At 44.6% G+C, this 27543-nt stretch overlaps 2 protein-coding genes and 1 pseudogene across 2 annotated transcripts in view; all 3 read right to left on the bottom strand.

The window, feature by feature from the left end:
• Positions 1–27543, bottom strand: part of VDAC3 (voltage dependent anion channel 3) — a 524928-nt gene that overhangs the window by 266792 nt on the left and 230593 nt on the right. The window lies entirely within an intron of this gene.
• The window catches only part of IKBKB (inhibitor of nuclear factor kappa B kinase subunit beta), a 131938-nt gene that overhangs the window by 76274 nt on the left and 28121 nt on the right, over positions 1–27543 (bottom strand). Inside the window, exons 4-7 of the mRNA XM_063931741.1 lie at positions 11617–11734; positions 9767–9836; positions 9437–9525; positions 4182–4271 (exon numbers count right to left, since the gene is read on the bottom strand). Of these exons, the coding sequence (XP_063787811.1) occupies positions 4182–4271; positions 9437–9525; positions 9767–9836; positions 11617–11734 (367 nt within the window). The remainder of the gene's footprint in view (positions 1–4181; positions 4272–9436; positions 9526–9766; positions 9837–11616; positions 11735–27543) is intronic.
• LOC134938772 (U5 spliceosomal RNA) lies at positions 2342–2443 on the bottom strand (annotated as a pseudogene).

A 27543-nucleotide genomic window follows, 5' to 3' on the forward strand; every position in this document is an offset into this window, starting at 1 on the left:
GTAACTAGGGGTAAAAGAACGTTCCCTGTTGTAACAGGTTGGACGTATTATGAGCGGACCAAGATCGTGTGCCAGTATTCCTTGGAGATTCGAGAAGCAAGCTCTCCGAAACCCATGAGATATCACTAGTATGACTGTGACGAACTGTCTTATGATCCGTTTTCGCAACGGAGAGAGCAGCGGAAAATGGTGGAGCCAGATACACGATGCTGTATGACCACACGAATGTGAGACTCCACCGCCACTGCCCTTGTGATCTGTCGTTCTGTACACATACTGAGCGTTTGTAATTGTGGCGAGATGCCATCATGTATACCTGAGGGTAACTCCTTTTGTGTACTCACATATGAAACACCTCTGGATTTACTGTCCAGTTTTCAGGATATAAATCCTGACGGGCGAGATCATCTGTCTAACAGATGTCCACTCGCGGAATGAACCCCGTTGACATCCTCCCATAATGGTGTTGTGGGCAATAGAGGATTCGAGTTACCTGCTGCATTGCCATGCGGCTACTTGGTTCTTGTGTATGCAACTCCCGTTGCGTTGTCTGACCGCACTTGGTCAGACTGAAAGCGAAGCATGTAGTGCATTGAAAATTGCACGGAGTTCCAGGACATTTATTGACAGCAATCTGTTGTGATCCGTTTTAGAACTCTGTCGCTGATCTTTTTTAACTACAACTCCTGAACCTCTGAGACTCTTGTCCAGAGTATATACACCCTCGCCCCTCTGTGGGAAACGCGAGTGAAGGCCAGCGAACTAAAGCGCTTTGAAAACACATCATTATTGTTAACAGGCGAATACACCAATGTACCGCTAGTGTGCGTGGCTTTTACACCAATTACTAGATGTACATTTGTTCTTGCTGGTGTAGTAGGTAAATGTCTTTGATTTACCGTATTTATAATCTTACCTAGGAATTGACGTCGTTTAGACGGAATTAGATGCGATTGTTTTTAAAACTTGACCTGCCACCGCAGTATACATTAGTAGCGCAAGTTAGAGGAACTCTGTTGAGACAGAGTTCTTATGAGCAGATCGTCTAAGTATGGACGATTGTCACTGGCAGGACTCTGAGATGAGCTATCATCACCAACATCACTTTGGTAAATACCCGAGGCGTTGACACGATGCCAAATGGTAGTGAAATGGTTAATGGTTGTGGCGTTTTGCAAACGCTAGAACCTGTGATGACCAAACCGGAATGGGTAAATACGCATTGTGAAGATCAAGTGCAATTATGCAATTTTGTGGCTCCAATATGCAAATAGTAACCGCAGAAAATCCATTTTCAAACTGCATTAAGTGACTTGCTGATTGAGACTGCGACGGAGCTGTTTGGTTTTGTTACCCCAAACAGAGGGGAATAAATAACCCTGACTCTGTTGGTGTACTACTGCCTGGATATAAAAACAGCTGAAAACCAGCAGAGACTAAATGGCAACCTGCCAAACCGTTCGACAGAGGCAGTCTTGTCCTTTAATCTGTAAATATCTGAGACATCTATGAGTTGATGTCTGGAAACCCCGCAAATGTAACGTGTAAAGACGCGCTTCCAGAATTGGAACATGGAGATGCCTAAGAGGTCATCAAGCCACTGGCTTGCTGACTGTAGCGTCGTGTCGTTACAAGGCGTGACTGTTTTGTCTTTGAAAAAAACTGAAGTCTAAAGAGATTAAACGCCGGCACCAGTATTTCCGTTTTGATACTGGCTGCGGTAATGGCTGAATATCAAATTTAGGACCAACAAGTTCTGGCCTTGTCGCACTTAAACTAGCGACGATGAAAGTAACCGGCGTTAGCAGAAGCTTTACAGATATACTCTGCAGCTTCTTTTTCATTGTTTCCATACATAGAGTCTAGTGACCCAAATGTATTCTGGGTTTTTATAATGTTTTACACAGACGCATTTACCAATGGCGGATCGCGTCATTTTGGAAACGATAAAATAGTGGTTAGAGTCTACTCAGTCTCTGTAAAAATGGAGACATTGACTCACTGGGATTTAGCAATGTATGGTTGTCAAAAACCCCGCCCTATCTGAGTGCTGGTCTAATGTACCCTTCTCACTGGTAGTTATCGGTGTGAGATTTGACATAGAATTGTGCATTAAATTATAAGACCAGTCAACAACTGTCTTTTGTTAGAGCTGGCGGAGTAACTTCCGAGACTCCGATGTTACCGCTCTTGTAATTTGAATTGCCAATGCTTAACCTAGGATTTTTAAAAATTATTTGTAGTCTGCGCTAGAGCCTTACTCGCTATGCAGACAGACCCCACAATAGGCAACGGACAGACACTTGCACGACTTATTGTTATGTGTCATATATATATTTTATTGCTGAACAGCATATTTATATGAAACTCATGGTTGTTTCTCTCTACGGAAATCTATAGTAAAAGCGAAAGATTTATTTGATGTGAAGAGAAACTAGAGTATTCTTTATGTGAAAAACAGTTCACATGGGCATGTGAAACCCGAACCAAATTCCCACTAACACCCCTGCGCCTCTGGTGGCTTAGAGATGTAGGGCAGGAATGTTCCAGAATTACACCCTGGAAAACAACAGGAAGCATGGTTAAAATGGCCCCTTTGCCATGCTGACCGTGATAATCACAGAACAAGTGACAAATGTTTCCGTGTTAATCTAGCCTATTATACAGTATAATCACAGGCTGGGTACAACACATGCTCTATTAATAAATATATATATATATATATATATATATAGGCTCAATAGCCTATGATAATTACAGACATTAATATATTTATACAGCATTTACATAAGCTGAATAGCCTATTATACAGTGATAATCACAGACTTAATATAGGCTCAATAGCCTATTATACAGTGATAACCACCAACATTAATATATAGGCTGAATAACCTATTATACAGTGATAATAACAGCCATTAATATAGGCTCAATAGCCTATTATACTGTGAAACTCGCAGACAGTAATATATGCTCAATATATTACTCCCAGGACAGGTAACAATACATTATAAATACCTGTCACCTATATATAGCTGCCTATACACTGTGCTGCTGTATATTTAATCCGCCAGAATTCCACCGTGCCTTGTAACGCTGTGTCCTGCGGAAAGCCTGCAGCCTCATAGCGCTGGCACATGTGGGTGGATGGCTGCTGGGCGGCCGGACGGAGCGGCGGTCCCCGTCTCTGTACTGAGACTGAGGGAGCGTCTGCGGCCGTATGGCGCTGGCGGCCGGACGGAGCTGGGCGGCCGGACGGAGCGCTGGGACGGGCGGCCTGCAGACATAGCGGCTGGGGCTTGCGGGCGGAAGAGCGGAAGCAGTATTAACCCAAACATAGCGGGGCGGCAGCCTGCGCTGACCGCCCCGTTCCCCAGCCTACCTTGTCTCCTGATCATGGCTGCGACGGGCTTCTTATGTGTAAGCTCGTCCAGCTGTTGTAAATTATGGCTGTGACGGGCTTCTTCTGTAAGCTCCGTCCAGCTCTGTAGTCCTGGCTGCGACGGGCTTCTTATGTGTAAGCTCGTCCAGCTGTCTTGTAAATCATGGCTGTGACGGGCTTCTTCTGTAAGCTCCGTCCAGCTCTGTAGTCCTGGCTGCGACGGAGCTTCTTTGTGTAAGCTCCGTCCAGTCCTCTATAGTCATCTGGAGTAGATCATGGCTGCGACGGGGCTTCTTCCTGTAAGCTCCGTCCAGCTCAGGCAGCAGTTCATGGCTGTGACGGGGCTTCTATCTGCAAGCTCCGTTTACAGCAGGTAGTGAACTGCGTGTGGCTGTGAGGGTGCTCTTTGTGAGGACCGACACGCCATGCGCTGCCCGTGCAGCGGCACTATCCCGGACCCATGTTTTTCTTGAAACTGGGAAGGGATGTGCTATTAAAAAAAAATTAAAAATAAAAATGAAAAATTAATAAAAATCTTCCAACAAGTGTGGGAATCCCACAAGCCGATGTTAGTGCTTTGAGCACAGAAAAAACACTGGGTTCGTACACTGAGGTACTCTGGGATATGGAGGGGTGGAGAGTTCTAAATTTAAATATTAAGTGCCTTTGTTCTGCTACGCCGTCCATATCCCAAGAGTACTCCAGTGACCCCTAGTGGATGAAGAAGAAATATATATATAAACATCTCCTATAATGAACTGAATGACAATGCCTCAGATTTGTGCAGTTGGACACTCACCAGATACTGCAGGGTGCCCACAAAGGAGGTGCACACACTGCCCTGATCCAGCTCCTTGGCATATCCCAGGTCAATTATCTTATGGATCAGCTAAAAACAAACAGAATATTACTATACACATTTAGTGGAATATGTGTCAAGCGTTCTAGAGTGGATAAGTTTCCCATAGCAACCTATCATGTTCTATCAATTTATAAAATATACTTGTTAAATGCTAGCACAAAGCTCATTGGTTGTTATGGGCAACTTCACTGCTACAAAGGCTTGATACATTTCCCCCACAATCACCCATAAAACAATTGCCCCAATACACAGAAAACTACATTACATTAAGTGAATTTGAGACAGCTTTACCCAGCATTAACCATACCTTTGCACGGAGAGGCCAATCACCATCTTACATTACAGTTCCATATTAATATATATATATATATATATATATATATATATATATATATATTTATTTAGTTATTTATTTTTTATTTATTTTTTTACTTATTGATTTATTTATTTATTTATTATGTACAGGTACCACTCATATTTCTAGCACCGATCAGCGACCCCATCACTGTCCCAGCATCCTGTCCACCAGAAGCTGATAATCATTGTCATGTTCTTCCAGGTCCACACATATATTATTATTATTATTATCCTTTATTTATATGGCGCCACAAGGGTTCCGCAGCGCCCAATTACAGAATACATAAACAAAAAATCAAACAGGAAAACAGTAACTTACAGTTGATGACAGTATAGGACAAGTACAGGGTAAATAAACATAGTTACATCAGCAGATGACACTGGAATAAGTATCAGGTGGCAGAAGACTGCTGGATGTGGTGCAGTTGAAGATTATTAAATTAAGAGAGAATAAGCACATGAGGGAAGAGGGCCCTGCTCGTGAGAGCTTACATTCTAAAGGGGAGGGGTAGACAGACAGGGGTGACACAGATGGGGTACATAGAGAGTGTAGGACAGAGGGTTAGGATGAGATTTGGCTGGGTTTGGTGAAGAAGTGGGTCTTGAGAGATCGTTTGAAGTTTTGTAGAGAGGTGGAGAGTCTTAGGGGGAGAGGTAGGGAATTCCAAAGAAGTGGTGCAGCACGTGAAAAATCTTGGAGGTAGGAGTGGGAGGAAGTAATCCGTAGGCAGGAGAGTCGGCGTGCATTAGCAGAGCGAAGAGGACGGGTGGGAGTGTAAAGCGAGATAAGATCAGTGATGTAGATGGGAGAGGAGTGGGTGAGGGCTTTGTAAGCGAGTGTGAGAAGTTTGAAATGGATTCTGAAAGGGAAGGGAAGCCAGTGAAGGTCTAGTAAGAGAGGAGAGGTGGACGTAGTGCGTTTGGTGAGGAAGATGAGCCGGGCAGCAGCATTGAGGATAGATTGGAGTGGAGAGAGGTATTTGTCAGGAATGCCAGTCAGGAGCAGATTACAGTAGTCCAGTCTTGAGATGACCAGTGAGTGGATAAGAGTCTTAGTAGCATCCTGGGTCAGAAAGGGTCTGATCCTGGAAATATTTTTTAGATGAAAACGGCAGGTTTGTGAGAGGTGCTGAATGTGTGGTTTGAAGGAGAGGGAGGAGTCAAGGATTACTCCAAGACAGCGCACTTGTGGGCTAGAGGAGATAGTAGTGCCATCAATAGATAGTGAGATTGTAGGAGGTGAGGTAATGCGAGAGGGAGGAAAGATGATCAGCTCTGTCTTAGACATGTTAAGTCTAAGAAAGCGCTGGGACATCCAGGAAGAGGTAGCAGAGAGACAGCTGGAGATGCGAGTGAGGAGAGCAGGGGAGAGGTCTGGAGAGGAAAGATAGATTTGGGTGTCATCAGCATAGAGATGATATTGGAAACCAAAAGAACTAATGAGCTTACCTAGTGAGGACGTGTAGAGAGAGAAGAGAAGAGGACCAAGGACAGAACCTTGGGGTACACCTACAGTTAGTGGAAGTGAGGGGGAGGTGGAGTCATGAGAAGAGACAGAGAATGAACGGTCAGAGAGGTAGGAAGACAGCCAAGAGAGGGCAGTGTCACGCAGACCAATAGAGTGAAGAATTTGCAGTAGGAGAGGATGGTCCACAGTGTCAAAAGCAGCAGAGAGATCAAGTAGAATAAGTATAGAGTAGTGTCCCTTAGATTTAGCAGCATGGAGGTCATTGCATACTTTTGTAAGGGCAGTTTCAGTGGAGTGTAGAGGACGGAAGCCAGACTGGAATGGGTCAAGCAGTGAGTGTGAGGATAGAAAGGAAATAAGGCGGTTGTAGACAATACGCTCAAGGAGTTTGGAGGCAAAAGGGAGGAGAGAGATGGGTCGGTAGTTGGAGAGAATGTTTGGATCAAGTGTAGGTTTTTTGAGAATAGGAGAGATGAGTGCATGCTTGAAGGCAGAGGGGACAGTGCCTGCTGAGAGGGACAGATTGAGAAGGTGGGAAAGATGGGAACAAGCAGAAGGAGAGAGGTAGCGGAGGAGGTGGGAGGGGATAGGGTCAAGTGGGGAGGTGGTGAGGGGACAGGAACGAATGAGGGCCATGACTTCCTCTCCAGATGCATGAGAGAAAGATGTCAGAGTAGGTGCGAGGGATGGGGAGGGATGGTGAGGGATGGGAGAAAGCTGGTTACTGGTGGTCTGGTGTGATGTGATGTCCTGACGTATGGAGTCAATTTTGGATGTGAAGTAAGTGGCAAAGTCAAGAGCAGAGAGTGAGGAAGGGAGACGAGGTGGAGGTGGGCAGAGGAGTGAGTTGAGAGTGGCAAAGAGGCGCCGGGGGTTGGAAGACTGGGAGGAGATGAGGTTCTTGAAGTATGACTGTTTTGCAAGAGAAAGGGCAGCACTGGAGGATGAGAGCATAAGTTTGAAATGAAGGAAGTCTGCCTTAGAGCGTGATTTCCTCCAGTGTCGCTCAGCAGTACGTGAGCATTTTTGCAGATATCTGGTGCATTTGGTGTGCCAGGGTTGAGGTGTTAATTTGCGAGGGTGAATAGTGGTTGGTGGAGCAACAGAGTCAAGAGCAGAAGTAAGGGATGCATTGTATGTGGAAGTGGCTTGTTCAGGGCATGAGAGAGAGAGAATAGGAGAGAGAAGCGATTCAAACAGGGAGGAAAGGAATGTGGTGTCAATAGCTTCAATGTTACGCTTAGTGATGGTAGCCTTGGGAGGTAGAGATGGGGAAGTCGAGAGTGATAGGTTAAAGGAGAGCAGGTGGTGGTCAGAGAGGGGAAATGGGGAGTTGGAAAAAACAGAAATATTACAGCGGTGAGTGAAGACCAGATCCAGTGAGCTCCCATTCACATGGGAGGGTGAGGAGGTCCACTGGGAGAGACCAAGTGAAGAGGTGAGGTTAAGGAGTTTAGAGGCAGGGGATTGTGTGGGGATGTCAATAGGGATGTTGAAATCGCCTAGGATAATGGAGGGAATGTCAGAAGAGAGGAAGTGAGGAAGCCAGGAAGCAAAGTTGTCGATGAATTTGGAAGCAGTACCAGGAGGCCGGTAAATGACAGCTACTCTAAGATGGACTGGTTGGAAGAGGCGTATGGCATGGACCTCAAATGTAGAGAATGTAAGGGATGGTTCTGGTGGTATGAGTTGGTAGGAGTAACTAGAAGGTAAAAGGACCCCAACACCACCCCCATGGCGACCCCCAGGTCGGGGTGTGTGTGTGAATGTGAGGCCCCCAGCGGAAAGAGCAGCAGGAGAAGTAGTGTCAGAGGGCGTAATCCAAGTTTCAGTAATGGCTAGTAGGTGTAGGGAGTTGGAAATGAAAAGGTCATGAGTGGGGACCAGTTTGTTACAAACAGATCTGGCATTCCAGAGGGCACAGAATAGGGGGTATGAGTTTGTGGGAGAGATGTGAATGAGATTATCAGGGTTGCTGTAGCGATGAGGTGAGATTAACTTCGAGGGCAGGGATGATGAAAGTGTAGTGATGGTACGGGTGCCTGAGCTAGGAGGGGAAACTGCAGGAGGTGGGCAGGGAGGGAGGTCAGTGTGATGTGGATGGGGGTGTGGGGAGGTGACAGGGAATGGAGATAGGGAGCAGCGCTGAGTTGTTGGGTAGCAGGACCATGGGGCAGAGGTAAATGAAAGTGGGGTAACAGGAAAGGAGGGGGAAGGAAACAGAGGGAAGGAGGGGAGACAGAGGAGGAGGTGTAGGAGACTAGGGGGGAAGGATAAAGATACATTATTAGGTAGACACTGAGTGATGTGGGGAGTATAAGAAAGCCTTGACATAGTGATAAGCAGATAACTAGGTTGTGGGAAACTGGAAGTAGGAGAGGAGACTGTAAGGGAATCAGAGCAGAAGAATGGCAGAAATGCAGGTGAGAAAAGCAGTGTAGTCTCAATGGGTGTAGATATTGTATGAAATGAGTCAAAAGCGTAGATAAAGTGGGTGTAGAAATGAAAGGATTGTGAGAGGGTTAAGAAGCAATGATAATTCTGTTAGTTTTTTTATGTGTTTGTAGATGAGAAGATGAACTCACAATTGTCCCAAAGAAGATATTTGTGATCCTGAAACCAGATCTATATTCCTAACAATTATCAATTTCATGTTCTCTCAGACCATACCACCAGACGTACATCCTCATGTCCTGCTAGACACAACCACCATATTCCCAGCAACACGTCTTATGTTATCTAAAAACGGGTTAATGCCACCCCAGACCTGTCCCTCCTCACATTCCCACCACCATATGATAAACAGTCCTATGACAATGAAGATACTACACTCACACTGCAGCATCATCAATGTTCATGCCCTATAACTACACCTTGGTTTTCCCAGATTTAACCCACACATTCCCAGCCCCACAATATCCAAAATCTGATAATGTACCATGACCCCCTCACATTCCCAGCAACATTTTTCCTCCACCACCAGAGACCGATGTTCGTCTCAGTATCGTGTCCTCCACCATGACATTGCCAGTACCATGACATTCACCATCTAACAGCAAGACCAATGTCTTTCTAGATGTCACCCTTACATTCATAATAGTATGTCTACCAAATTGTATCAGTAAATCCTATGTGCTTTCATTCCCAACTTTTGACTTGTTTTACCATCTTCAACCATTAATTTTAAATCAAAGACTTTGCTGCCACCCTCCTGGAATATGCATCTCCTGTGACAGCCGCACACTTTCAGTCCCCATACTGCATTGTTCCTACATTTCATACACTTTGTGTTAAAGACCTCCAGCTCCCCAGTCAGCCTGCAAAGCCATTACCCATTTCCGTGACCCATGTTAATAAGGAGCTTTACCCTGCACTCTCCCTGCTGCAGGACAATGTTCTCAGGTTTCAGGTCTCTATGGATGATCCGGTTCTCATGGAGATAACGGAGAGCAGAGGCTGCAAGAAAAATAATGATGGTCAGAGAGATCATACAACCGCAATGGATGTAGTAATTCAGAGACATCAGGACGGGACAAAAAGAGGAATCAGTAAAAGTGAGCAGCTAGGAAGACACATAAGTAGGAAAACACAACACTGGCTAAACATAAATGATATACATATTCATGTGCGCAATGCTACAAAATATATGTAGTATGTGTCAGCATATGTGTATGTTCATGCAGAGTATGACACTTACAGATGTCACACAGCAGGGTCAGTATTGCTCCTTCCTTCAGTCCACAGCAATTCTCGTACTGATTCAAATGCTGCAGGAAAAGAAAGAAATCTGTAAAATACCACAGTTTTCCATAATTATATACCCAATGGACTTAATTCAGAGACGTATGAAAACTTGATGGTTCACATACATCTCCAACGTTTGTCAATCCGCTCATATCTACACATGGCCGCAGTGCACTCTAAAACACAGCATGAGTGAGCTTCCTGCTGCTTATACATATTTTAGCACAGCCGCTGCATCATATAATAATATATATATATATATATATATATATATATATATATATATGTATGTACCAGTGCCAGATAAAAAATGTATATAAACTCCCTTTCCTATTGCCAGATTGATTTCCATGTCCCAATCACCAATACCGTTGCCACTAACTTTGATCCTGGTGTTTTTCTTTCCTCCTACTTTTCACCTGGCGCAATGAGGAGGTTCTTGGGTCAAAGTCCTACAGACACATCTCTTAAGAGATGTGTTTATAGGGTGGAATGAACCTGTCCTACAAACAGCATGTACATATCTGAAGATTATAGTCTAAACGTAACAGGTTCCGATTCTGGCGCAAGGTAGCCACAAGATTTTAAGCGGTAATTGGTGGTAAAGCAAAAACAGCCTGGTTTTGTCTTAAAATTAATGCTGCTTTAAATATAGTGGCTACCTCACCGGAATCGCACAGAGACCAGAAAATTGGAGCCTATTACATTTGGGCCTATATGGTTGTCTTAGTGCTCTAAGCACTTCTTGATCCAGATTCTGTATGATATACCGATGGATGGGATGCCAGCGGACAGAGGGGGTCATTCCGTCTTGATCGCCCGCTGCTGTTTTTCGCAGCGGTGCGATCAGGTTTGAACTGCGCATGCGTGCGGGCCACAATGCGCAGGCGTGTCTTCACCGCAGCGACGGATTGAAAGAAGAAAGTGTTCGCAGCGGCAAACGCTACAAGACTGACAGGAAGATGCCGGCCGGGGGTGTCAACTCACCGTTTTCTGGGATTGTCAAAGAAAACGCAGGCGTGGCCAGACGTTTCCAGGGAGGGATCCTGACGTCAGCTCCAGGAAGGATCATCGCAGCTGCTGAGTAAGTCTTGAGCTGCGCAGAGGACTGCACAAACTTTTTGCTTGTGCAGCTCTCTGCACAGCCGATCGCAGCTCTGCACAGCTCAAACCCCCTCCACTGTAGGCAGCAATTACCTGGTCGCAGCAGTGCAAAAAACAGCCTGCGTGCGACCAGGTCGGAATGACCCCCAGAATACCAACAGCGTTATCCCGACCATCAGAATACAGACAGTCCACCAAAAAGTACCCTAACCCACCCCTGCCCCTTACCCAAACCCTCCACGGTGGTGCTTAACTCTCCCTTCCCCACTGCCTAAACCTAACCCTAAGCTCCCCTTGTAAGTGCCTAAAACCCCCTCCCCGGTACCTAGCCAACCCTTTCCTGTCCCTGTACCCTAAACCACCTTCTAATACTTAAACCTAACCACCCACCCTCTGAGGCGGGATGCGAGCGCGTCCTGCTAAAACTGCATCGGGATTCCTGGCGTCAGGATTTTGAAGCCAGGATCCTGATCTCGGGATTTTTATGTCGGCATTATGCTGCCGGTCGGGATTCCGGCCGTCTGGATCCCGTCCGACGGCATTGTAACTACATTCCCTTGAGCCCAATGCAGCACAACACTGAGAATGAGATAATGAGGAGTGCACCCATCACAGTTGCTGACACTGTAGTGGTCAGTACATGGATCCTCAGGTTCTTCACTGACTGGCCAGATAAATGGGTAGAACAGTACTACACACCTTGCGCAGGTCACCTCCCAAGCAGAACTCCATGGCCAGCAGAGGAAGATCATTAGGAGATAGATTCTGCATCCCCTCAGGTACTTCACGTGCTGACACCACATTCCTGTGGTTTAATCTGCAAATGTAAACAAGAACATACAAACCAGTGACAAGAACCAGGGAGAAATTAATAGAAATCCCCTGCTACATACACAGTGGCGGCATTTGGGTGGTCTGCACACGCGCACTGTCCGCAGTGCACGTGCGCGACCTTACACATTGAGGCCGCAGTGTGATTGACGGAAGGATGCAGCCACAGTGTGATTGACAGCGGCTGGCATTCGCAGGGCGGCGACACAGCGTTGGGGGGGGGGGCGTGTTTGTCGAGCGGGGGAGGCTGGGAGCGTTTTCGGGGTGGCTATGTGACGTCGCATGCAGCCGCTCCGATTACAAAAATGGTGGCGGGCCGTCTGACAGCGCAGCCAGGCTGTATTGCCAGGGAATGACTGATTGCGCTATATCACCAAGTGCGTATATGAATAAAGACACATTAAAAATCACCTTTCTGGTTTTTATTTTAGTTCAAAAAATATATATATATCACAAATGAGAATATATTAAAAAACTCAATATGCATGCATAGTCATTATGAGCTCATTCTAAAACTGTGACACTAATTCTCTATTTAAGCATCCAGTGCTCAGATCTGTTGTTAAGAACAGTTATTTCTTCCACTGATGTATTGTGAATAAAAAGTAACTTGTGTTCCCACGGCAATGAGTGGTGTTTTTCCAAATATATTGGGACACAGTCCTCTGCATATGAACACAGTTCCTGTTAGTATACTGGCCACAGTCCGTAGACTGTCAATTTAATGACAGGTATAAGCCGCTTACCGCCGTAACCGTGAGCACGGACGTGCTGGGGAGATCCTCGCTGTGCACAGCGGCGGTGTTTAGCTCTCCCTTTCCCCGTCTCTCCTTCGTGGTGGTAGCGGTACTGAATGGTCTCTACCCCTCAGCGTGCTGGGGCCGCTTGTATGCGGACACTTGCAAAGCGGACTCTCCACCTGGCTGGCCGCGTCTCGAGAGGATTTGCTGTTCACCCTGACAAGTGACACCCCACTTTTGGATCTACCCTGCCGGACTGGGAGCTAAGGACAACCAACGAGACTTCACACACCTGCCGCCTAAGCTGAACCGCAATTAGAGGAGACGCGGCCAGCCAGGTGGAGAGTCCGCTTTGCAAGTGTCCGCATACAAGCGGCCCCAGCACGCTGAGGGGTAGAGACCATTCAGTACCGCTACCACCACGAAGGAGAGACGGGCAAAGGGAGAGCTAAACACCGCCGCTGTGCACAGCGAGGATCTCCCCAGCACGTCCGTGCTCACGGTTACGGCGGTAAGCGGCTTATACCTGTCATTAAATTGACAGTCTACGGACTGTGGCCAGTATACTAACAGGAACTGTGTTCATATGCAGAGGACTGTGTCCCAATATATTTGGAAAAACACCACTCATTGCCGTGGGAACACAAGTTACTTTTTATTCACAATACATCAGTGGAAGAAATAACTGTTCTTAACAACAGATCTGAGCACTGGATGCTTAAATAGAGAATTAGTGTCACAGTTTTAGAATGAGCTCATAATGAATATGCATGCATATTGAGTTTTTTTAATATATTTTCATTTGTGATATATATATTTTTTGAACTAAAATAAAAACCAGAAAGGTGATTTTTAATGTGTCTTTATTCATATACGCACCTGGTGATATAGCGCAATCAGTCATTTCTTTTGTGTATTTATTTGGTTGTTGAGGAGGGAGAACAAGGGAGCTCCCTACCTTATAATCAATTTTAGCTGTACGAACACAGGTACAGCTGGACGGAGGTTGCAGCTTAAAATTATATTATAAATTATAAATGAGTATTATGATTAATTGATTAGCGCCTGGACTAGTGGTGTTTTTTCTGTATTGCCAGGGGTCAACCTTCGTTCGATGCGTCCGCAATTTAATTTCATTGTAGAAATAAGCACTCACGTCAGGGAGATTCTCGATTAGGCACTGTCTTTAATAGCAGCAAACACTGCACTTTAACTTGCATAGACACAGGCTTGGACAAACAGTCACATAAAATAAACAAACAGGTCAAAGTAAATGTCCCAGTACTAAGGTGCTTAATAATCAGTCTGCTGCAATGGCCTGCAGCCACAATCTGCTGTTCTCCTCTGGCACAGCTTATATCAGTGGTTTCCAAACTTTTTTGAATCACGGCGCCCTAAAATATCAGAATTTTTTTCACTGCACCCCTAGGCCAAAAATTTCTTATTGAGAAATTTAGAAAGAAATATTATATTACGGTAAGTAGATTGCGTTTATATGTCATCCTTCGGGTCAGTTGTGTGGTGAGGGACAAGATTTGCTTCTGTTTGGCCACATATTTTATGACTGGCAGCCACCAGCACTGGTTTTGCCTATTATATTGACCATGAATAACTTGAATTGGTCCTGGACCACCAACCCAGGGCACCCCTGCAAGTGTCCCGAGGCACCCCAGGGAGCCATGGCACACAGTTTGGGAACCTCTGGCCTATATCATCAGTCCCTGGCACTAAGGAGACTACGGCATACTAACTGGCTGCTATTCAGCATCAGTGCACAGAACACTGGGTGTATGTCATCATTGCTGTATGACCATGTCATTCAGCCCACCAAGAACCTTTGCAATCTGGTGGACATCTATGCAATAGATAGCACCTATCATTATGTATACATGCCTATTTCCCTATAGATTGTAAGCTTTTGAGCAGGGCCTTCCTACCTCTATGACTGTTTGTTACTACCCAGTTTTGTTATATCATTGTTATTTCCAATTGTAAAGCACAACGGAATTTGCTGCGCTATATAAGAAACTGTTAATAAAATAATAAATAATGTCTTTCTCTCGGTGATGAATTCCTACTGGATCTGTGCAGCTTGGAAAACCCAGAATTCCAAACCTCCACTGCCAGTGCAGACTACACAGGTTTTACTTTGGCTTTCCTTGGAGGGAGCTGATCCCACAGGAATGTGGGTAATTCAGTTGAGGGACAACCCCTCTCACCACACTTGCTACATTTATTTCAAAGTCTAATTCAGATATTTGCCTGGTGTGGAAACAATTACCACCAAATCACTACTGAAAACTAAGGTGAAAAAGACTGAAGTACCACATCATAGTGTAGATCTGTTAGGGAGTCATGGTAACAGTGTATTCAATAATCCGCCCATCTTCCCAGGTAGTCAAAAAGCTGGCTGGTTTCCTATACTAGACAGAAAAATTCAAAGCACGTGTGATACCAACACCCACCATGCTTGGCAAAGGAGAGCTACCTCATGTTAGAGATTCTGTCGAAAAGGTATGTGGCCCATGTTTTTATTTCTTTAATTACATAATTAACAGTACTAGGTTTACATTATCGAAGTAAAAAAAAATATTACATAGAAAGAACATACAGACTCCACACATAAGTCGCTATACTTGCAAATACGCGCAGCGAGCACAGCAATATATGGTAACACACGCATTTACACGGACATGCCACAGAGATGGATTCGACACTTATTTCATACAGTACATAATTATAATAATATCAAGCGCCAGACATCATAATGATTTTAAATTATATAACGGAGTGTGTATTATTGGAACGAAGCAAGATACACCTGTCATATTTGGTATTAAAGCAAGCAGATTAATGTGTAGATTCATTTGATACTTGTTATTAAGTTGTAGGACATTGCAACAAATAGTTATGACTAAATTTATGAAAGCTAAAGTCATTTTTATTAGGACAATAGACATTTATAGAAACAGGTAGTGGACAGGAAGCTCAGGCCAGCCCCTTTTGATGTCTTCAAGGCTGAACCTGTTTAGCATACGAACAGACTAGTGACTCATCATGAATGAGAAAGTTCTCTCCCCCAAAACTAGATAACACATTACAGAGACACACAGTGGCCAGTTGCTGTTTTGTCCCAGACGATGATGAGGGGTTTCTAGACCAGTTCCTGTATTTATTTGCTGAGAGAGATATATTAAGAGGAAGATGCATTGAGGGAATGGTATGGTATGCTGGACTGTAACTGTATGTATTAACTGCTTACTGTATGAATTGTAATCATGTAACTATATGTATACTGTACATTGTGATATATTGAATCCATATCCTTTTAATAACAAATATATACATCAATGAGCTTTGGAACTCAGATAATGTGTGGGTGTATTGCTTTCTCTTATGGGATGCAGTGTTTTGCTATGTATAGCGCACATTCATGGCACATGGTAATAAGAGGTGTAGGCATTTACAATATATATTAGAGCGGGCATTTTAAATATTTGCTAGAAAGCAATTTGGTATTTACAGATGTGGGCTCGTCCGGGATATCATGGTCTTAATGATGCACTGTACATTACAAACGCAGCTGTGATCGACCGGCTCCGATGGACGCATCGCGACGCTGATGAATAACATCCACGTGTATTGTTGTGTTACCAGGAAGCCAATGATATGAAAATTCAAGGGACAATGTGTTTCTCATAATATTTAAGATGCTAAAGCGTATTTTTATTGTTGCAAAACAAAGTTCAAATAAGTCATATTGTGTTTGATTCAGATTGGATTGTTGATCTGTTAAGTAGATTTAAAAGTACATTTAAAAGTTGCTGCATAGCCTTGATATAGTTTTTTTTTTTTAAACTCAGGCCTAAAATAACTTCTGGTGCTTGAATAATGTGTGATTTCTTTGTGACAAAGGAAGCCGCATGGTCTGTCCTCTATTTTGGACTAACCACATGGCCTGTCCACCATCTTGTGTAAACCTCATGGATGTGGAAGGGGGAGGAGCAGTGGCCATTTTAGGAAGGTCATTTTCTAAATAGCTGATTTTCAGTCTGCTCAGAACAATCAGTTTCCTTTGTCACATCAAGCACCATTTATGAGTTACCAATGCATTTATTTAACTCATGCCATAGTCAATTACAAATAGTTTCAATTGGGCCTAGTGAGAGTAAATGGTGAGATAAATGCTTGGCTTGGTGTAAGAAATTGCACACAGATATAAAAAGGAAAGAAAGGGCTTTGTTTTGTTTTTTTCTTTTTCCTTCCAAGACTTGTAGAATCTGCTTACTAGGGAGGATAGCCATTGAAATGCAAATTAACCCGTGTAACTGTTTTTTTTAGCAGTGAAAAGCAAATAGCTTTGATATACAAATAAGAGGTAAGGTGTCACATAGAAGGCTAGTGAATGATACATATATATAATATTATTATAATTATGTGTATATTTATATCAGTGTATGTTCTGCAAGATAGCCATCCAATCTGAATCATGTCATTTAAATTATAGATTATTGCAGTCATTATAGATCTGTGTGAAAATCGGATACATTTGTTACTATATAGGTAAATTTGAAATAAATGTATTTAAAGAAGTGTAAAGACACAAACGCAGTTCTGACCTGGTTAAGAAAAAACTGGGGTGTTGTGTTAAGTGAGCGATTATAATTGCTCACATTTATAGAGTTGTGTGATTTGTTTTATTGCGTACGCACATTGGTACGGAACGTGAGGACAGCGTACAAAAACGTGCACGTGGCGCAAGGCCGCACACGTGGCACAGAGGTACGCACGGTTGCGTAATTACGCAAGCTTGCGTAGGGTTGTGTGCGCATAATAAAACCACACAATATTTGTTCAATTAAGGTGGGATAGTAGCCATGCTACAATAGCACAAAACTACCCGGTTTCTAAAGCAGATTAGTATAAAACTTTTGTTTAAACTGTATTGCCTCTGGGGGTAAAGCTGCCAATCAGAACGAGTGAAAATTTTCTGTACAGAAAAAAAAAAACAAGTGTATTTGAGTGAGCGAACGTAGGAGTGAGTGGGTTGAACCCCGGAATTCGGGATCCCGTCGTGTGGTACACCAAGTGAGTGGAGGCTTGGTGATGTGAGGCGGCTGACTCACGTTAGTATAGATTGAAATACGTAAGTCGTGGGGAGACTTACACAGGAGCATGGTAGGGAATTGTGAATTGTGACCCATATAGTTTTTTTTAATACGCTCCGGCTGAGGTTTCGCAGCTTGTGATTCGATTCCAGTGGTCGTACGGCAGATAGGTAACAAGTACCTATACGCTGTGCGATTGGACCGAGCGTTTGTGGGTGCGAAATATGGCGCAACTTGATACCCTTTTTATGAGCTTTTGCGTAAAATTGCGGTATCATTAGCGCCGTGTAGAGCATACGCAAGCGTGATTTGTGTATAAAAAGTGCATAGGGAGTTTTCGCTGGTCTCTCTCAGGAAAATCTCCAACGACAGATATTTTACTGGAAAGGGTAAGTTATTACTAAAAACTTCCAGTAAATATAGGTCAATAGGGGCCCTACGTTGGGTACATCGCCTTCGCTATCGACAGTTTATGGTAGTACCGGCCAACGTGGGCGAGAGTGGGTGGAAGCGCTCGGAGAACTTTCACCGTCGACTTATATGGAGTATTTTGGTGTTTGTGGGAAAAGGCCCACAATTATGGGAGCCAGTTGCTCAACTAAGGGACGTTTAGTAGCCAGGGTTCAGGTTGAAGAGCCGCGGCCGAGAGGGTCAGCGAGGTTTATTATGTGTGAAAAATATGGTTCACACACGGAGGCTTTTTGCAATGAATGGTTACGTATGACTGACAAAGATCGGGTATCATTACCTGGGATAGGCAGCTTTGAACCAGAGGTATTGCAGAACTTAAAGATAAGGATATGTCTGATAAAATCCAGAAAAAAAAGGGTCAGACATACAAATTGTTTAAACCTGTGGCAGCAAGAGGGGTTGGTGAGTTTGATCCTAAGGTATTGCAGGTGGTATGTCTAACCAAAGTCATATAAGACAAGAATGGAAATATAAGAACTGTTTGAACTTGTAACAACAATAAACAAGTAGGAAGAAAAAAGAGAATGCAAGTACACCGCCTTATGTAGATGTGGAAGCAGTTACGGCCAGCATACAAACTATATAAAATAATAAAAATATGAAAAATATGACTGTAACCTATATATGTACTAATGAATGTTGAAGTTTTATTTAGGAGGAGAAGGTGACCTGATTGTTTTCATCCATTTCTCATGCACCCAGAGGAGTATCCAACCGGTAAAAGAAGAGCAGTAGCCTGTGGGGGAAGTGGCTGAGACCAGTGGATCAGGTAAATATGGTATCGCTCGTGTACATATATAGTAAAACCCAAAAGATAAAACAAAAATCAAGAAATTAACGTCAGAAATGGAGAAAAACCTGTCCGCACATTAGTATTTGCCAGTAGGAAAGCGGATAGAGACAAGGTAACCCCCGGGTAGTTCTTTCAGTTACCATATAAGAAGTATTCATTCCTAGTAATGCCCCTAGTCAAGATGAGCTCGGAAATGTTTGTTGGACCATGTACAGACCCCTTAATACAGGATGATAAGGATTGAATGAATACTTCGCATGACCTAGAAGCTGGTTACATTTTTTTTTTGGTCTTTTGCAGTAATAGAAAACTCTCCATCTGGATAAGATCACTGGTAAGCACTAATTCGGAAAATGGGAGGTGGCTGTCTCTGTGCTAATGGACGGGCTCAATAAGGCATTGAGGGTCAGGGTGCAGACTTCTTTGCCAAATTGGAAAGGGGTCACAGTAACTAATCTTGGAAAGTGTGCTATTGAACATCACAAGAATAGTGCTAGGCGCAGAGAACAACAGGTGGAGAGGTTGAGGACGGTAAGTATACTAGCACATACAGATAAGACCCATCAGTCCAAACCCCAGATCCCTAATGGTCAATAATATGTTACATTTGTAGAAATAAAGGGCATTTTGCCAGAGATTGTAGGAGTAGTAGGACACATAGTCAATATAGACCCCCTAGACAGAAAACACAAGCCACATCATTAAACACATAGATGGGACCAAGGGACATATAGTAAGGAATCATAAGCCATATAGAAAACACAGATTCGGGCAATGGGAGTAACAGGAACGGTGCAACAATACCCTTTGAGTAGACCTGCAGAGATTACGATAGGGCCCTTGCAAACCAAACATTCTTTTCTGCTGGCTGCATCGGCTCCGACAAATCTACTCAGCAGAGACTTATTGTGTAAAATGCGGTGTGTCATATATTGTACTCCTGAGGGTGTCTTCTTGGATATGCCTAATGTTGCATTCTACTGTTCTAGATGCATGTCCATCACAGGTAGAGGAAATTATCTCACAGATACCGGGTTCCCTATGAACTTAGGATGGACAGGACACTGGATTGATGGCTGGGATAGTCCCAATAGCGATACGATAAACACAGGAAAATTTTTTAAAGGCTGTAGACCAAGTAGAGAATCACTTCCCCGTAGTGCCCAATCCAGTTGTCAAATTTTTATAAAATCTTCTCCACCTCTACAAACTCATCTGTCACCAACCTCTATTCTGTTTCTCTACAGTTTCCTCTTCATCTTTTGCGTTCACACAGGGTGGTACAATACATGGACCCAAATACAGTTCAAGCTCCACATGCCTAGGTCCTTCAGAGTTCTGCCCGAACCCAGTATATCTCAACAGCACGATAACACCAGTATTACTGCAGTGTGCCTTGTCATGCACAAAGGGTGGAGGAAGGATGAGAATACTGGTGAAGGGAAATTTTGTATAGACACTGATATGCCTGTTGGTGAATGGCAAACCTGACATTTTCTTTTTCATTTTCTTCTTCTTTCTCTCCTCTAGAGGTTTTTTTTTTTTTTTTTCAGTTATGCTCATGGTACTTTACATTGCAAACACACAATGACTTCGTACAGTTAACACCCTTTAGGAATTATTGTTATGTATTGGTGTGCACTGATGTTTTCTCAAACTGGGTAGAGGAATTTCCTGCCGCCACGGATGCTGCTGTGTTTACCGCAAAGAAAAATTGCGCAGAAATTTGTGTGTAGATAATGGTACCCCTAGAAGTAGGAGCAAAGCTTGAAATTGTACTATTGTGATCATAGATACTGCCACTAGTATTATGTAGCATCAGAACCACTCCCAGATCTTCACTTAACGAATCACCCTCTTCGAAATTTGTTTTTGTATTTGTGTTTTTTTGTTGTTTTGGAAGACAACCTCATGTCATGATTGATCCGCACAATGATCTGAAATACACCAATGAGGTGACAGTACAGTACCTTATTGTGATGAGCCAGCATTTGAGAACTTGACAAAAGAACTTGAAACTGTTGATTGCTGGTATGCCAAATACTAACTGTCTTGTTTGTGAACCAAGAGACTGTGTGATTGTTCTTACGCTCAGATTGCCTAATAGACAGGTGGGAAGGACCCTACCAAGTTTTGTTGACAGCACTATCCCAGTGAAAGTAGCCGAGAGAGAGACTTGGGTCCACAATTCCCATTGCAGGAAAGTCGGTAGTCCGGAAGGAACTCTTAAATGGAGTGAGATCGCAAAAGTATCACCAGAGACTCTGTTCCGTGAAGACTGAGAGGCGGCACTGTTGAACACTACCTGAGCGTACTAAAGGATTGCAGAAAGACCAGTCATTGTAATTGATTTGTTATGAACAAGAGTTGTTTTGTTCTATTTCTCTTTTCCCTCTTTCCCGCTGACAAACATTTTTTTCAGGATATTCTATTTTTGTGAGGTTTTTTTTTTAGTTGAGTGTGGGACTGGAACTGGTTCTGGAGGATGGAGTGATTTCCTTATAGGATCCCAGGATTAGCCGATCAGATTGTTAAAGCCAGAGAAAAAAAATCAAAGGTCTAGTAGTTGTGGAGTTCGGAGGTAATCAGGAACAATCAGACAATGGCTATTCACACATTGCAGATAAAGAGCTCATTAACATATGTGGAAGAAAGGTTTATGAGTGGCTCTCCCCAAACTCTGAAGGTTTATGTTATTTAGGAAGGACACTACTTATAACTAGTGATGAGCGGATTCGGTTTTACTCGGTTTTACTCTGTTCTCAAAACCGAATCTTATTGGCTCACTGATGTCACGTGTTTTGGATAGCCAATAAGATTCGGTTTTGAGAACCGAGTAAAACCGAATCCGCTCATCACTACTTATAACCCTTGTTCAATTATTAAACAGACCTAGCATACGTTCCAGAAATGGAAACAATGTTCAGAAAATGATAGGAATATATAGATCATGAAAATTTTATATGTCACTTTCACGATTTGTTTGTGTCTTCTTCATCTACCCAGCAGAACCTCAATCGAATCCAAACATCAGTGTACAAAGACGTAGGTACATGTATGTGTGAAATGTTCATCGCAAATCAGACATTATAGGCCAAAGCACTGTCCCAGCATACTCTATAGGTTAAATGTTGTCCCACACCCAACCAGTGGTCCCGTGACCGCCGAGTGCATATAGGGGGTCATTCCGAGTTGTTCGCTCGTTATTTTTTTCTCGCAACGGAGCGATTAGTCGCTAATGCGCATGCGCAATGTCCGCAGTGCGACTGCGCCAAGTAAATTTGCTATGTAGTTAAGTATTTTACTCAAGGCATTACGAGGTTTTTTTGTTCGTTCTGGTGATCGTAATGTGATTGACAGGAAGTGGGTGTTTCTGGGCGGAAACTGGCCGTTTTATGGGTGTGTGCGAAAAAACGCTACCGTTTCTGGGAAAAACGCGGGAGTGGCTAGAGAAACGGAGGAGTGTCTGGGCGAACGCTGGGTGTGTTTGTGACGTCAAACCAGGAACGAAACTGACTGAACTGATCGCAGATGCCGAGTAAGTCTGGAGCTACTCAGAAACTGCTAAGAAGTGTCTATTCGCAATTCTGCTAATCTTTCGTTCGCAATTTTGATAAGCTAAGATTCACTCCCAGTAGGCGGCGGCTTAGCGTGTGCAAAGCTGCTAAAAGCAGCTTGCGAGCGAACAACTCGGAATGACCCCCATAGAGGATGTCTCGTCCTCCTCCCTGTTGTCAAAGTCAGAAAAATATCACGCTACACGCTGCCATATATGCACCTCATGCGAGTGCCTGCTGCGTGTGCATGAGCCCTCCCGTGCGTGCGCATACTCTCAGTTGCGTGCACCCGCAAGCGCGCGGTATGCGCATTTACGGTAGAGTTTATGTTCGTCTAGCGGGCGACTCAATCGTAACATATTTTAGTCATATAATGTATTTTGTAGATTATGGTCCCTTTGATAGAATCTGAAAGTTTAGTTAATATAGCATGTTCGGGGACAAAGAGATCCCTCTTTGTTTGATACGAAGGGTCAGACAGGGGTTACACAGTGGTGTTTAGTATCCATCGGAAGAGAATATAATTAGCAATATTCCGGTGTTGGTTTGAAGCGGATTAATCGCTCGTGCGTATAGTTATGGACATAAGAAGTTTATGGACATTTACTATATTTGCACTTTATTACCCATGCGGCGGGAAACCCAGTTTCCCACCCACCTGAGCAGTTAGGAATAGTCACAGCCCACCTGTATGAACCAACCTATGACCTTTTGTTATAATGCGGAGACGGATTCCTGTGTCCAATGAACAATAAGAATGTAGGGACCATTGTACTGTATTGTGTGTAGTGTATATAAGGTCAGCAAGCCTGAACAGCTCCCCCACTCTCTCCACAAAGGGTTTTTCATATTGACAAACTTGGGGTCTGGTACCAGGCTGCGCTGCGATCGTTCCCAGTGTGTGTGTGTGTAAGTAATTCTCTGTAATCATCTCGCTCTTTGTTTGTATTGGCCACATTCTCTCATTCTCTCTTTTTTGTTTAGTTTAAGATTGTAATATTATTGTATGTTTATGTCTAGATATTCTGTTAGATTTATATGTTAGTATGTAGTGTATGACTTGTAAACTGTTTTTCCCCTTTTCGATATAACTTAAAGCTTGATAGTAAAGGTGTTGGATCCTTAGCACGGTATTGTGTGTTCATTATATTGCAGAGGGTAATAGGAGCGTCTCTATCGCTCAAACAGCTTTAGTGTAAACAAGGTTAAGCAGCGTTATATCGCTACAGTGTTTCAGTACAAGGTCTACAGTATAAGAATATCCTTTCTGTGTGTTATATTCAAGGTCTACTGATTGTTATCTCGTGAGCGTCTGCGCCGCTCGTGATCTCCTCGTGGTCTCGAGCGTCCGCTACGCTGATAGCGTAGCATTACGGTAGTCGCTCACCTATAGTGTGCCCGATACCAACAGCGTATTCTCGCGAGCGTTTGTGTCGCTCGAGCGGCTCGCTCCCGATACAGCATCCGCTACGCTAAGGGCGTACCCTTACGGTACCTCGTGCGCCAATTGCGTACTGTGTCTCTTAACCTCTTTATAGTGTGTTATATAGGATAAATATTAGGCTTTATCACTGTCTTCCCCAAATATAGTCAAGTGTCTGATTTGCGAAATGAATACATACTTGTGTCTAGGTCACCGATTATTGTCTAAAATATTTTCTCTAACGTCCTAGTGGATGCTGGGGACTCCGTAAGGACCATGGGGAATAGACGGGCTCCGCAGGAGACATGGGCACTTTAAGAAAGAATTTAGACTATGGTGTGCTCTGGCTCCTCCCTCTATGTCCCTCCTCCAGACCTCAGTTTGAATCTGTGCCCGGACGAGCTGGGTGCTGTTCAGTGAGCTCTCCTGAGCTTGCTGTAAGAAAGTAGTTTGTTAGGTTTTTTATTTTCAGGGAGCTCTGCTGGCAACAGACTCCCTGCATCGTGGGACTGAGGGGAGAGAAGCAGCCCTACTCTCTGCAGATAGGTCCTGCTTCTTAGGCTACTGGACACCATTAGCTCCAGAGGGATCGTACACAGGATCTCACCCTCGTCGTCCGATCCCAGAGCAGCGCCGCCGTCCCCCTCGCAGAGCCGGATGACAGAAGCCGGGTGAGCATAAGAAGCAAGAAGACTTCGAAATCGGCGGCAGAAGACTCCAGTCTTCACTGAGGTAGCGCACTGCACTGCAGCTGTGCGCCATTGCTCCCACACACACCCACATACTCCGGTCACTGTAAGGGTGCAGGGCGCAGGGGGGGGGGGGGGGGGGCGCCCTGGGCAGCAATTAGGACCTCTTGGCAAAAGTTTTGCATGTATACACTTGGGCACTGTATATATGTATGAGCCCCCGCCAAAATATTGTACATTAAAGCGGGACAGAAGCCCGGCGCTGAGGGGGCGGGGCTTCTTCCTCAGCACTCACCAGCGCCATTTTTTCTCCACAGCTCCGCTGAGAGGAAGCTCCCCAGGCTCTCCCCTGCAGATACACGGTAGAAGAGGGTAAAAAGAGAGGGGGGGCACATAATTAGGCGCAAAAATCATTATAACAGCGGCTACTGGGTTAACATTAAGTTACTGTGTTATTCCTGGGTTATATAGCGCTGGGGTGTGTGCTGGCATACTCTCTCTCTGTCTCTCCAAAGGGCCTTGTGGGGGAACTGTCTTCAAAAAGAGCATTCCCTGGGTGTGTGGTGTGTCGGTACGTTGTGTCGACATGTTTGACGAGGAAGGCTATGTGGAAACAGAGCGGGAGCAAATGAATGTGGTGTCTCCGCCGACGGCGCAGACACCTGATTGGATGATATGTGGAAGGTTTTAAATGATAATGTTAATTCCTTGCATAAAAGGTTGGATAAAACTGAAGCCTTAGGACAGTGAGGGTCTCAGCCCGTGCCTGATCCTATGTCGCAGAGGCCGTCAGGGTCTCAGAAGCGCCCACTATCCCAAATTGTTGACACAGATACCGACATGGATTCTGACTCCAGTGTCAATTACGATGATGCAAAGTTACAGCCTAAATTGGCTAAATCCATCCGTTATATGATTATAGCAATTAAGGATGTGTTGCACATCACAGAGGAAACCCCAGTCCCTGACAAGAGGGTTCATATGTATGGGGAAAAAAGGCAGGTGGTGACCTTCCCCCCTTCACACGAGCTAAATGAGTTATGTGAAAAGGCTTGGGAATCTCCAGATAAAAAACTGCAGATTTCCAAACGGATGCTTATGGCGTATCCTTTCCCGCCAACGGACAGGTTACGCTGGGAATCCTCCCCTAGGGTGGACAAAGCTTTAACACGCTTATCCAAGAGGGTAGCCCTGCCGTCACAGGATACGGCCACCCTAAAAGATGCTGCGGATAGAAAGCAAGAGGGTACCCTGAAGTCCATTTATACACATTCAGGTACCTTACTGATGCCGGCAATTGCGTCGGCCTGGGTGTGTAGTGCTGTAGCAGCATGGACGGATACCTTATCTGAGGAACTTGATACCTTAGACAAGGATACTATATTAATGACCCTGGGGCATATAAAAGACGCTGTCCTATATATGAGAGATTCTCAAAGAGACATTAGTCTACTGGGCTCTAGAATAAATGCTATGTCGATTTCTGCCAGAAGGGTCCTGTGGACTCGGCAATGGACAGGCGATGCCGACTCAAAAAGGCACATGGAGGTTTTACCTTACAAGGGTGAGGAATTGTTTGGGGAGGGTCTCTCGGACCTGGTCTCCACAGCTACTGCTGGAAAGTCACATTTTTTGCCATATGTTTCCTCACAACCTAAGAAAGCACCGTATTACCAAATGCAGTCCTTTCGATCACAAAAAGGCAAGAAAGTCCGAGGTGCGTCCTTTCTTGCCAGAGGCAGGGGCAGAGGAAGGAAGCTGCACAACGCAGCTAGTTCCCAGGAGCAGAAGTCCTCCCCGGCTTCCACTAAATCCACCTCATGACGCTGGGGCTCCACAGGCGGAGCTAGGCCCGGTGGGGGCGCGTCTCCGAAATTTCAGCCACAAGTGGGTTCACTCCCAGTTGGATCCCTGGGCAATAGAGATTGTGTCTCAGGGATACAAGCTGGAATTCGAAGAGATGCCCCCTCACCGATACCTAAAATCGGCCCTGCCAGCTTCCCCTTTAGAGAGGGAAATAGTGTTAACTGCAATTCACAAATTGTATCTACAACAGGTGGTGGTCAAGGTTCCCCTCCTTCAACAAGGGAAGGGTTATTATTTGACCTTGTTTGTAGTACCGAAACCGGACGGTTCGGTCAGACCCATATTGAATTTAAAATCCCTGAACATATACCTGAAAAGGTTCAAGTTCAAGATGGAATCGCTCAGAGCGGTCATCGCAAGCCTGGAAGGGTGGGATTTTATGGTGTCTCTGGACATAAAGGATGCCTACCTTCATGTCCCCATTTATCCACCTCATCAGGCGTACCTCAGATTTGTGGTACAGGATTGTCATTACCAATTTCAGACGTTGCCGTTTGGTCTCTCCACGGCACCGAGAATATTTACCAAGGTAATGGCGGAAATGATGGTACTCCTGCGGAAGCAAGGGGTCACAATTATCCCATACTTGGACGATCTCCTCATAAAAGCGAGGTCAAGAGAGCAGTTGCTGATCAGCGTAGCACGCTCTCTGGAAGTGTTACAACAACACGGCTGGATTCTAAATATTCCAAAGTCGCAGTTGATTCCTACGACTCGTCTACCTTTCCTGGGCATGATTCTAGACACAGACCAGAAGAGGGTTTATCTCCCGATGGAGAAGGCTCAGGAACTCATGACGCTGGTCAGAAACCTATTAAAACCAAAACAGGTGTCGGTGCATCACTGCACGCGAGTCCTGGGAAAGATGGTGGCGTCATACGAGGCCATTCCCTTCGGCAGGTTCCATGCGAGGATCTTTCAATGGGATCTACTGGACAAGTGGTCCGGATCACATCTTCAGATGCATCGGTTAATCACCCTATCCCCCAGGGCCAGGGTGTCTCTCCTGTGGTGGCTGCAGAGTGCTCACCTTCTCGAGGGTCGCAGATTCGGCATTCAGGACTGGGTCCTGGTGACCACGGATGCAAGCCTCCGAGGGTGGGGGGCAGTCACACAGGGAAGACATTTCCAAGGTCTGTGGTCAAGTC

This window comes from Pseudophryne corroboree, chromosome 6, assembly GCF_028390025.1.
Source record: "Pseudophryne corroboree isolate aPseCor3 chromosome 6, aPseCor3.hap2, whole genome shotgun sequence".
In the NCBI taxonomy this organism is placed as follows: Eukaryota; Metazoa; Chordata; class Amphibia; order Anura; family Myobatrachidae; genus Pseudophryne; species Pseudophryne corroboree.